This window comes from Peromyscus leucopus, chromosome 1 (genome assembly GCF_004664715.2).
Source record: "Peromyscus leucopus breed LL Stock chromosome 1, UCI_PerLeu_2.1, whole genome shotgun sequence".
NCBI classification, from domain to species: Eukaryota; Metazoa; Chordata; class Mammalia; order Rodentia; family Cricetidae; genus Peromyscus; species Peromyscus leucopus.
Window position 1 is genome coordinate 173,058,471 of NC_051063.1, and position 10,880 is coordinate 173,069,350.

Here is a 10,880-nt window from a genome sequence, read left to right on the forward strand (position 1 = left end):
CGGGAGAAACGAGCTAGAAAGTTTGCAGCAACTTTTCTGATGCTTTGGTGCTAGGAGCGGATGCGCGTGGCTTGCGCAGGCGCGATGGGAGCCCTGCCGGCCCAACCCCCTACTTTTTCAAGCTTGAGTAGCACAGCTGGGTCACAGCTGGGCGGGGGGGCGGTGTCTGGGGTGGCTTGTTGCTCCTCTCCTACTGGCTGGCTGCCTAAACTCCGCCCTTCAGGCCGGTTCGCTCCCTATGCGTCCCACTAGCTCCCGGCCGCCATTGGTTGTCTCTACTGGGCTCTCATTGGCCTACCGGGGGCTTCCTCCCCCACAACAGAAACATTCGCTTAGAGCAGACCAGAAAGTATTTTATTCGCAAGGGTCGGGGGTGGGTTGTCGGTGGGGACAGACAATAAATACCGAGGAATGTCGAGTCTCAGTGCATCCAAACCGTGGGTCCCGGAGTCTGTCAGTGAGTCAGAGGACAAGGTCAATAAATACCCAAACTGCCTTGGGCTGGGGGGGGGGGGTTTGCAGCCGTGGCTGTACGTGAGGAAGGGGTCGCAGCAACCCCCAGGAGCGGAGCTGTCGGAAGTCAAAGGCTTTCATGAGAGCTGGTAGAGGTCCTGCTGATCGTTTGCTGTGAGAATGGGACGTCCCCTAGAGATCAGGGGCTCATGCACAAGGACTTATTATGGTTTGTGACCGATATCTGGAAGCGTGAAAAGTGAAATCGGATGGGCTGAGCAGTTCGCCCATCCACGTCGGGGCTGAGTAAAGGGTGGTCGGCGAATGCCCCGGCAGCAGCGGCAGCGTTCAGGCCGCCAGCCCTGCAGAAACCGGGTTCCTGCAAACGGGTCCTGCTCCTCCCTCCCCGGCCGCCGGGGGGCGGGCCCGGATCACAGGCGTGGAGCCGGGTGGGAACCAGGCTCGCAGAAGTGAGGAATGGGGGGGGGGGGGGGGACTGGGCGAGAAGAGGGGACGGCACAGAGACATTCTGGGCCGTTCCCAGGTCACACGGCTTTCTAAGGGGGCCTAGATGAAAGATGGCTTGGAGTCCTAGGGTTCAGGGGGCGAAGGTGGCTCCCGGGAAACACCAGACCGGGGTATAGGCCACCAACCCAGTGCAGCCCAGTGTGGCGGCAGCAGCCAGAGCAGCGGCGAACAGGAGGAGGCAACGCGCCTCGGATAGGCCAGGCCTAGGGACCTGCAGGCAAGAGGGCGGCATTAGCAACAGGCCACAGGGGCCCACTGGCTCCGGGGAGCCGCCCGGCCTGCACCCATAGATGGGCCAAGAATCCTCTGAGCTATCTATCCCTGATTCCCACAGCCCGAAGCTCCAGTTTGCCAGCTCGCAAACCTGAGTTCCCATCAGAACTCATCATTGGCTACTTCGTAGCGGCCTGTGTTGATTGGCTGCGCGATCACCCTCCCTCCCTGCGGTGGGCCGAGCTCCACAGAGGCACAGCAAAGCGGTGGTGACACTCAGTGGGCGGAGCGAGCCGGGGGCCCGAGGTGGGCGGACTTGGGACATACCCTGGCAGGGAGCAGCAGGTGACGGCGGTGCACGGGGCCCGGCCCCACCAGCGGGCATTGGCCCAGAGCCACGGCCGGGGGGCCATCTAGCTGGAGAGAGAAGGGACAGGTGACCCGATCGGAGCCCAGCCCGGCCTGGACGCCCTCAGCAGCAGGGCAAGAGGCAGTACAGGGAGTCAAGGCCAGAATGGGAACCTAGGACGTTCCTTTGGGGAGGATTTGGCAAAGGGCCTGAAACGAGGGAGAACTGGGAGATGCAGGCTGAGTGAAGGGCGTCTTCCTCCTAGAGCCCCCAAGGAGAGCGAGCCCTAAATGTGGACGGGAAATGGGCTGCGGGCAGCAGATTTGAGCGGGGGTGGGGAAGATAGGGGTCTTACATGGGAAGGTGGATCCGTGGCCCAGGGACTGGGGACCCCCATGACAGCTGGAAGGAGAAGAGAGGTGTATGGAGCGTGGAGGGCGGAGGAGGGCGGTGGCTCGGCGTGCCCCAGCCTGGGCCCCTCCCCTGCTCCAAGTGTCCACACACCCAGCACGCCCCCATCTTCACCCAGCGCCCTCCTGGCCCAGGGTGGGTGAGGGACTCGCCTGCGGCTCCGGGGGCCTGCAGCATCTCCATCCGCTCCTGCAGCTGCCGAACGTGAGCCTCCAGGTCTCGGTTCCGGACCTCGGCTTCCTGCAGTTGGCTGCATGAAGATAGGAAGGTAAGCCAGTCCACAGGGTGAGGGGCTGCGAAGGTTGCTGGGACCCCGCACCTCGACCCCGACCTGGAGAAGTTCTGGTTGGCAGTGCGGATAGCCTCCAGCTCGCGGCTCAGGCTTTGCCGGGTGAGAACCTCCTCCTCCAGGGCTTCCTGGAGCTCCCGCAGCGTCACCACGGTCCCCGCCTCTGCTGTGGCGGCAACAGCGGGGACAGCCGCTGGGTCACCAGCCGCTGGGTCGGGCACTTCGGCCTGTAGGTGGGGATTGAGTTGGGGACCAGCTCTGGGCTCAGCCCCGCACACCCTCCGCCCCACCTCCAGTCTCTGGTATCCTAGGAGCTTCTGGGAGTCAACACAGGAACTGAAGGGCTGGCATCAGAACTCGAGTATGTCCCTCCAATTCATGTGCTTCAGACAAACCTGGCTTTACCCACAGACCTCCCCAGTTCGTGTGTGGCCTGCTGTCTATAACCGCCCTGCCCATGCCACCCACCCACCTGTAGCTTTTAAGAAGCCAGTATCCCACCTGGTGGGCTGCAACCTTGTTCTTCCGACTAACCACAAGGACCCCCAACTCGGCCTCCTCCAGGTGGTCAGCAGTCCCTCCTTCCCTCCCTCCCTCCCTCCCTCCCTCCTTCCCCCCCCCTCCCAGCCCCACCAGGAGAGCATCTGCCTCTGAGCTGTATATTCCCTAGCTCTCGTTCTTTCCTGGAAGACAGGGTCTCATCGTATAGCCCAAGCAAGACTTGACTTTGCGATCCTTCTGCCTGTTCCTCCTGAGTAGCTAGGACGACAGGGGCTGCGGGGTCTTACTGAAGCAGCAGCCTGGCAGCGAACGGCCAGCTTGGCACCACCCAGCAAGCTCTGCCCCTCTCTCTGCTCGTTCTTCATCAGGCTCTCCTGACTACTCACCACTTGATCCGGTGGGGGCACTGGGGGCTCCAAGTTGAGCACTTGCAAGTCTGCCTCAGGCAACTGCAGGGCCTCCAGTTCCATAGGGGCGGGGTCCATGGCCTCACTGTCTCTGAGAGGAGGAAGGGGCTACCAGACAGGGATCTGGGGCTTCCCGGTCTGCCGGCACCAGGCCAGGCTCCTAAGGCCCCATGGCTGAAGGAGGGGCGGGGCACAGTGAAGAGAGCAGCCGGCTAGGGCTGGTCCAAAGCCCGCCTCCGCCTAGCAAAGCCCCTGCTGACAGTATGGCTCCACAGAGGGTGGGCTGTATCCCAACCTGCTCTAAGCAGCATAGGATGCTGCTTGCAGATCAGGGCTGTGCAGGTCTGGGGCATGGCTGATGGTGAGCAAGCTTCCCTGTACAGGAGGTGTTCCCCGTTTACTCCTGAGAAGAGGGCCATTCAGTCACTGAACATTTTGTGGCAACGGGGATTAAGCCCAGGACCTCATACATGCCAGGCAAGTTCTCTTTGTTGTTAAGAAGGGTTTCTCTGCATAGCCCTGGCTGTCCTAAAACTCACCATATAGCTCAGGCTGGCCTGGAACTTGCTCTAGCTAACGACCATGAACTTTCGATCCTCCTGTCCTTCCCTCCCCGGTGCTGGGATGACAGGTGAAGGCACCATGCATACTCTCCGCAGTGCTGAGGCCGAAGCCCAGCCCCTCCCTGTGCATGCCAGCCAAGCACCCTGCCAGCCCAGCTGCAGCTGCAGCCTGGTGCTGGGATGCTCTCCTGCACTGGGGCATGTCCCAGCCCCCGGAGCACTGTCTTACTTGAATAATTGGTTTCTCTTGTTCTTTTCTGAGACTAAGGGCTTACTATGTACCCCAGGCTGACCTTGAACTTGTGATCCTCCTGCCTCCACTCCTCCAGTACTGGGACTGCAGGTGTGTGTGCCACCACATGCCTGACCAATAATGAATTTTTTTTTTTATTTTTGGTGTTTTGAGACAAGTTTTCACTCTGGTTCATCAGGCTGGCCTCTTTGACGGTGGGGTTAGACGGTAAGCCACCCTGCCTAGCAACAGTGGATATTTGTCTATCTTTTGTCTCTTGAGACAGAGTCCCTGGTTATAGCCCAGGGTGGTCTTGAACTTCTGATCCTCCTGCGTCTACCTGCTAGGTGCTGAGATTATAGGTTTGTGCCACAACATCCAGCATAACGGATGCTTTCAAAAGGCTTTACTGACTAGGCACGGTGGTGCATGCCCATAATCACAACACTCTAAGGCCAGCTTAGGCTGGATGAACAAGATCCTGCCTCAGAAAACAAGACAAAAAACTTTTAAAAACTCGAAAGTTGTTTTATTGTTATATGCTTCAATGAGTTTGTGTTCTTAAAATGCCAAATTCCAGGCTTGTTTTCTGAAAGCCTGGGTCCTATGACATGTCCTAAAAACATAAAAGTCAATAGCTGGGAGATTCTGGAAGGCTGAGTATAAGATTCTTGGGTTATGGCAGGTGGTGGTGGCGCATGCCTTTAATCCCAGCACTCGGGAGGCAGAGCCAGGACAAGCACCAAAACTACACAGAGAAACACTGTCTCGAGAAAAAAAAGAAAAAAAAAAAAAAAGATTCTTGGGTTATACAACTGGACTGAAAATGTTGAAGTACACATGGCCAGGAAAGCCAGAGCTATGTAACAGAGAGACTCGGTCTCAACAAAGCAAAACAAAACCAATAAAATACATATGTGTTCCTGTGCAGGCTAGTCTTGTGTCAACTTGATACAAGCCGGAGTCATCAAAGAGGAGGGAGCCTCAATGGAGAAAATGCCTCCAAGCTGAGTGGTGGTGCACACCTTTAATACCAGCACTCAGGAGGCAGAGGCAGGAGAATCTCTGAGTTCAAGACCAGCCTGGTCTACAGAGCGAGATCCAGGACAGGCACCAAAACTACACAGAGAAACCCTGTCTTGGAAAAACTGAGGGAAAAATAACAAAACAAAATAAAAACAAAACAAAACAAAAAAGAGAAACAAACAAGAAAAAACCCACCTACCTAAAAACATCAGGCTTCAGGCAAGCCTATAGGGCATTATCTTAGTTAGTCATTGATAGGAGAGGGCCCAGCCTATGGTTGGTGGAGCCATGCCTGGGCTGGTGGTCCTGGGTTCTATAAAAAGCAGGCTGAAAAAGCCACGAGGAACAAGCAAGCAAGTAGCACTCTTCCATGACCCCTGCATCTGCACCAGCTCCTGCCTCCAGGTTCCTGCCCTGCTTTGAGTTCCTGTCCTGACTTCCTTCAATGATGGACTGTGATGTGGAAGTGTAAGCTAAATGAACCCTTTCCTCCCCAATCTGCTCTTGATCATGGTGTTTCATCACAGCAACAGAAACCCTAACTAAGACAGTTCCTCAGAATCCTTGGTCCCAAGAAGGATCCTTCGAACTGCGTACACACAGCAGCCAGTGGGCAGTCACGCTTACCTGAGGGCCATGCAAGAGTAAGAGTAACCCACGAAAGGCAGGTGGACCCCAAGCGGCATGTCTTCCTGTATGTCCGACAGGGTCTCCTGTGGACAAGGTGCAGGGCTGTGGCCAGCAGTTGTCAGGGACGCCCCTCACCCCTCCGATCATCACTGTCCCCACCAAACCAACCCCAGGAACTAGAGTGTCCCTCCATCCCTTCCTCTTCTCTCTTGTGGCTTCTGGTCGGAGCTCTGCCCACACCACACTTTCCTCCACGGCCAGTGGGCCAAGGCAGGACCTGGAGCCGGTTAAATGCTAAGAGAGCACTCTCCTGAGAAAGGATCTCCTGCCTCTCCCAGCATCCTTCTGGGTCTCAGCTCAGTCCCCTCCAAGAAGCCCTCTAGCACCTTCCAGAGCCCAGGCCTGCACTCCATTTTAGCCTTGCCAACAGTGAGCCCTCACTGTCTTGAGAACTGGTCATGTGTGTGTCCTCAAGCCCGAGTGGACACATAACAGTACTCTAGAATAAAAATTTGGGACCCAAGAAGGTCATCACCCATTTTTTCAGTTTTCAAGGGAGGGTCTCACTCACTCTACAGCCCTGCCTGGCTGGCTTTGACCCTCCACTGGAGATGCACCGTCTCTGGCCTGAAGGTGTGCACCATCACATCTAGCCAATCACCCCAGTTTTCTGGAGGGGGTTAGGGGGGTTCCCTCAACCACTCAGGAGACACAGGTACGTACCCCGCCCCCGCTCACCATGGCAGTGAGCTGGTCCTCCACCACATCAAAGTTGCAGGTGTCCGTGGCACCCTCGAAGTCTGGTGTAAAGGGGGGCACACTGTCTCGGAGACCCTCCCAATCAAGGCCACAGAAGAAAGGGTGCTTCTGGAAGTCACCTGCCCCACCTCGGCCTAGCCTTATCTCAGCAGGGCATAGCAACCTCCGAATGAGATCTTGAACTTCCTCGGGGACACCCGTGTCTGCCAGAGGCAGAGACAAGTGTTCCTGTTCAGAAAGCCGAGAAAAGCAAGAGTAAGTCCTGGGCTGAGAGCTGGCTCAGTGGTCAAGAGCACTGGCTGCTCTTGCAGAGAAATCAAGGTTCTGTTTCCCAGCACCCACATGGCAGCCCACAAGTCTGTGTGGCTCCAGTTCCAGGGGACCACACAGTGCATTCATTCATGGGCAGTCACATAGTGCACAGACGTACATGCAGAATAAACGTTCATACACACATATACAAATATCTTCAAAAAAGAAAAAAGCGTCAGCCTGGGAGCATGCGCCACCACGCCAGGCACCCTGGGTGGCGCCCCCGCTCACCGTGTAATGCACAATCTTGGCATAAGTCTCCGCTGTGGAGTCGGCGTAGAAGGGTGTCTGCCCGTAGAACATTTCGTAGGCGAACACGCCCAGCGCCCACCAGTCACACTCGGGTCCATAGCTGCCTGCCCCAGGCCCTCCGCCCACAGCCTGCAGAATCTCAGGAGACAGGTAGTCCGGGGTGCCCACGGCCACCAGCGACCTCACCTGTGCCAAGCAGACCTGAATACTCAGACCCTTCGCGACTGTCCAATCGGGAGCAAGGGGCGTCCCCAGCCCAGCTCCTCTTTTGCTCTACATCCGGCCCCGCCCCTACCCAAGCTCTGCTCTTCATCCCAGACCCGTCTGCATCCTCTGGTCCCCGACTGGTGGGGAGAGTTTCGCCAGGCCCTTCCCACCATACCGTTCCGTCAGGCTGTAGTTTGAGGCAGGAGCCAAAGTCGGCCAGACGGATGTGCCCACACCGGTCCAGCAGAATGTTATCTGGTTTGATGTCCCTGTGCAGAGAGCGAAGAGGGAAGGATGCTTGAAAGACGTCGTCCTTCCTGGGTCCCCAGGCTCGGTCCAGTTCCACCCCAGCAGGGATTCTATAGTTCTAGACCACATTCCTGCCCCCAATGGGATCGGACCTCAGGTACCCTTCCTTCCCACACAAACTCTGCTAACCCTCCAAGGGCCCTGCCGCGCCCACCTGTGCACGTAGCCCAGCCGGTGCACCGAGTCTATGGCCATGACAATCTCGGCCAGGTAGAAGCGCGCCATCTCGGCAGGGATCCGCTCCCCAAACTTGCTCAGCAGCGTTAGCAGGTCCCCGCCCACGTAGTATTCCATGACCAGGTACTGAGAGCGGGCATGTCACAGGGGGTCGGTAGCCCCCAAGACTCCCAGAGACACCCCGTCCCCAAGCATAGAGCCCTCCAGTGTGAGAGAGCACCCCAGAGATCCGAAGGCCAATCCAGACATCACCTCTGTTCTCAAGGAAGATCCCTCCTCTACCTGAGACAGTCTACCCGGCCCCGGGCTAGGCTGCTTCTCCCTATCCAGCTTCCTTGACTTAAGGTGGTGCATCTGTCACTCCTGCCTGGTCCCCCTGCCCGGAGCTCACCAGGTAGTTCTCGTCCTGGAAGGCGAAGTGCAGCTGCGTGATCCAGCGCCGGTCCCCCTTCACCAACACGTCCCTTTCTTCCCGGAAGCACGACACCTGTGAGGTAGGGAGACGCTGCAGAAAGTGAGCTGGAGAGACGAGGGCGCCTCCCGCAGCCCTGGCCCTCACCTCGCCTCTCTTCAGCATGTCCCACTTATTCATGATCTTCATGGCATACACCTGGCCCGTCTGTTTCATCCTCACCACCGCTACCTAGAGGCGGACGGGTGACAGAAGATGTGGCAGGGAAGCAGGCAGGCTCCCAGGCAGGGCTCCGCCCTATCTCCACCCAGCCTTAGCCACGCCCCCACGCACACAACACCCGCTGACTGCCCTCAAGCCACGCCTCGGCCTTAGGTTCAAGCTCATTCATCAATTTTTAAGGCTCTGCCCCCGCTGCTCTGCCCCACCCACCTCAAGTAAAGTTCCACTCCACTCAGGACTCACCTCACTGAATGCCCCGCGCCCGATCACCTTCAGAATCTCAAAGTCATCCCTCTGCAGTCGGACCTCCTTAAGCCTTGCTGCAATGGGCTCCACTGGATGGGGTGGAGGGAGGAAGGGTCAGAGGTCTCTACAGGCTAGGGGCAATGGTGGTGCCCTCAGTCTCCGCTTTCCCTGCCCCTCAGGATGATTTTAGGATTCTGCTTCCAAAGCCTCTGCCATGCTTGGGGACCCAGAACTGACTGTCTCCACGGGGCTGCAGGGCGGCTAGGGAAGCGGGAACATAAGCCCTCCAGCCCCACTCCACGTGAAGATGAGGGTGCTCAGTCAGCGGAGACCATCTAACGTCCTGGGCCGCGGCCTCAACAGGCAGCGGCGTCCGGCAGCCAGTGGAGGGCTGCACTTGGGAAACCCGGCGTGTGGAGCCTGCAGGAGGGAGGGTCACAGCCCCCAGGCCCTGGACACTGCGGGAAGGAAGCATCCTTGGTCTCCTTCTTAGCGCCAGCGCTGCAGGGGGAGGGTCTGCGCTAGCCAGGGCGCTTCGGCAGGGGGAGAGGGCAGCTAGGCCAGGGGCTGAGGACTCCGGGGCAGGGGCAGGGGCAGAGGAAGGCCAGGCCTCCCCTGGGGAAAGTCAGGACTGGCAGTGAGGACAGGAGGACTGAGCGTGGACAAGAGGGAGGTGGTGGGTGACGGGGAAGAGAGGGTTCGGGGAAAGTGGGCCGCTGGAGAAGACACAGCCAAGGCCAAGCTGGGGGGGTTGGGAGGAGAGAGCCAAGGCATTGAGCCCTTTTAAGGCAGCGGGAACCCAGGCCCCCTCCCCCGCCCAGGCCTGGCAGGGGAGGGGCCCACGGGATGCTGCTCGGGCCACAAAAGGACTGCTCCTAGAGGGCCAGACCCCCACCCCCACTCCAGTTCTCAGTTTACCCTGCCAGCCCAGCCCCATCCTCTGCAAAAGGGAGGTTGAAGGAGTCACTGAGGGCCGCAGAGGAGAAAAGTCCTCCACAAACTTAGTGGCCTAGCCCATGGCCTCTACCTTTCCATCTGTAAAATGGGGGAGGAGGGGAGAATGAGTCGGGGTCACAGACATGGGCATACAGGTCAAGGACCAAGAGCAGAACCAACCCTTCATGACAGGCACAGGGCAACACAACAGTGTTATTTGTAAGGAAGCTGGGTTAAGCCTGAGCTTTGGGCTGGATGTGGGCAGGAGCAGATAAGCTCCAGGCCCATGCACCAGGCCAGAGAAGCCCTTTGGAGAAGGGCATTTAAGTCAACAGGGGAACTAGAGGTCTTGCTTGCGCTAGGCCCACGGAAGCAGGTGGACGTCAAGTAAGATCCCCAGTCTGGGCCACAGGGTCTAGGAGGGACCAAGACGCTAAGGATGGGCACTCAGAAGCTGAAGTTGTTCTCCCTAATTTGGGGGACAGAGGGGTGCTGGGTGGCGCCTGTCTGCCGGGCTGGCTCTCCCCCAGGGCCTCTGTGAGTCACTGTGCCCTCATAGTTCCTGGACACCTGTCAGGGCAGCTGGGGAGGCAGACGCCCAACACCTGCCTACAGGCCACACCCTGGCAGCTGCCCCACGCTGTCCTCCCCACGCTCTGGGAAACCAGGGAGGGCTGTAAAGCTCCTTTCGGAGGGTGAGGGTCCTGGAAGAGAGAGCTGCCGGGCCCCTGCGTGGGTGCAGAGAAGGCAGCAGGCTGTGCCCACCCCAGCCTGCGCTGGCTGAGTCATGGCTGGCCTCCACTGACCCCAGTCTGCCCCGCCAGGGGAGCGTGGGGTCAAGGCCTGAACTCCGCTGGGGTCCCTGCAGGAAGCCCTCCTCTCCTGGCCCCCCGCAGCCAGTTCCTGCCCTGCACCTCTGCCGTGCCCCCACCCCAGGCCTCCTGCCCATACTCACCCCACTGCAAGAAGTCGGCCACATACTTGTCCTGGGCTAGGTGGGAGGCGCCCAGCTCCTGGTGGACGCCCAGGAGAAGGTCGAGCAGGGGCTCCAGCCCCAGGAAGCTGGGGTCCAGCACCAGCTGCTGGAGTTGCCTCAGCCGCACCTCGGCTGACATGGTGGGCAGGCAGCACCATGGCCCCTCCCCGGGCCGGAGCTCGGGGTCTTCCTGTCACGGGGCCTGGCTGCCCCTGTCCAGGCCCCAGAGCCCGGGCCGCATGTCTGTCTGTCTCCGACTATCCCTTGGGTCCCTCTGGCCAGTTCTATGGCTGAGGCCTCCTCCTCTTTCCCCACCCCTTGGCCCAGCCCCCCTCCCGCCTCCCAGCCTTAACTCCTCCTGAGCCAACACCCCAACTCCCTTCTCTCAGGGCCCCTCAAAACTCAATGCCCAATGTCAAGGGACAGAGTAGTACTCCAGAGACGCTCCGAAAAGCCCCTCCCCGCTCACA

General features: G+C 58.9%; 1 protein-coding gene across 7 annotated transcripts; it reads right to left on the minus strand.

Moving 5' to 3' along the window:
* Positions 1-332: 332 nt before the first annotated feature.
* On the minus strand, positions 333-10,715 carry Dmpk (DM1 protein kinase). 7 transcript variants are annotated; one of them, XM_028856148.2, is made up of 15 exons: positions 10,390-10,714; positions 8,496-8,587; positions 8,178-8,261; positions 8,010-8,105; positions 7,596-7,744; positions 7,308-7,401; positions 6,905-7,111; positions 6,341-6,589; positions 5,600-5,685; positions 3,131-3,242; positions 2,286-2,470; positions 2,107-2,204; positions 1,899-1,945; positions 1,522-1,607; positions 333-1,192 (listed from the first exon to the last, which is right to left on the minus strand). In XM_028856148.2, exons 1-15 carry the CDS (start codon positions 10,547-10,549, stop codon positions 1,045-1,047), a joined length of 1,893 nt encoding a protein of 630 aa, XP_028711981.1. In that variant the 5' UTR covers positions 10,550-10,714; the 3' UTR covers positions 333-1,044. The 7 variants fall into 7 exon arrangements, with proteins under 7 accessions (XP_028711981.1, XP_028711982.1, XP_028711979.1 ...); XM_028856149.2 differs by having other exon boundaries at positions 1,522-1,611; XM_028856146.2 differs by having other exon boundaries at positions 6,326-6,589.
* Positions 10,716-10,880: the final 165 nt, after the last annotated feature.

Excerpts from the sequence above, each read along its gene's own strand:
- Dmpk (XM_028856143.2), bottom strand. The coding sequence starts at position 10,549 with ATGTCAGCCGAGGTGCGGCTGAGGCAACTCCAGCAGCTGGTGCTGGAC. Across the intron at positions 8,262-8,495 it reads GGCGCGGGGCATTCAGTGAG|GTAGCGGTGGTGAGGATGAA; the intron begins GTGAGTCCTGAG and ends GTCCGCCTCTAG. Across the intron at positions 2,471-3,130 it reads TGCCCCCACCGGATCAAGTG|GCCGAAGTGCCCGACCCAGC; the intron begins GTGAGTAGTCAG and ends CCCCACCTACAG.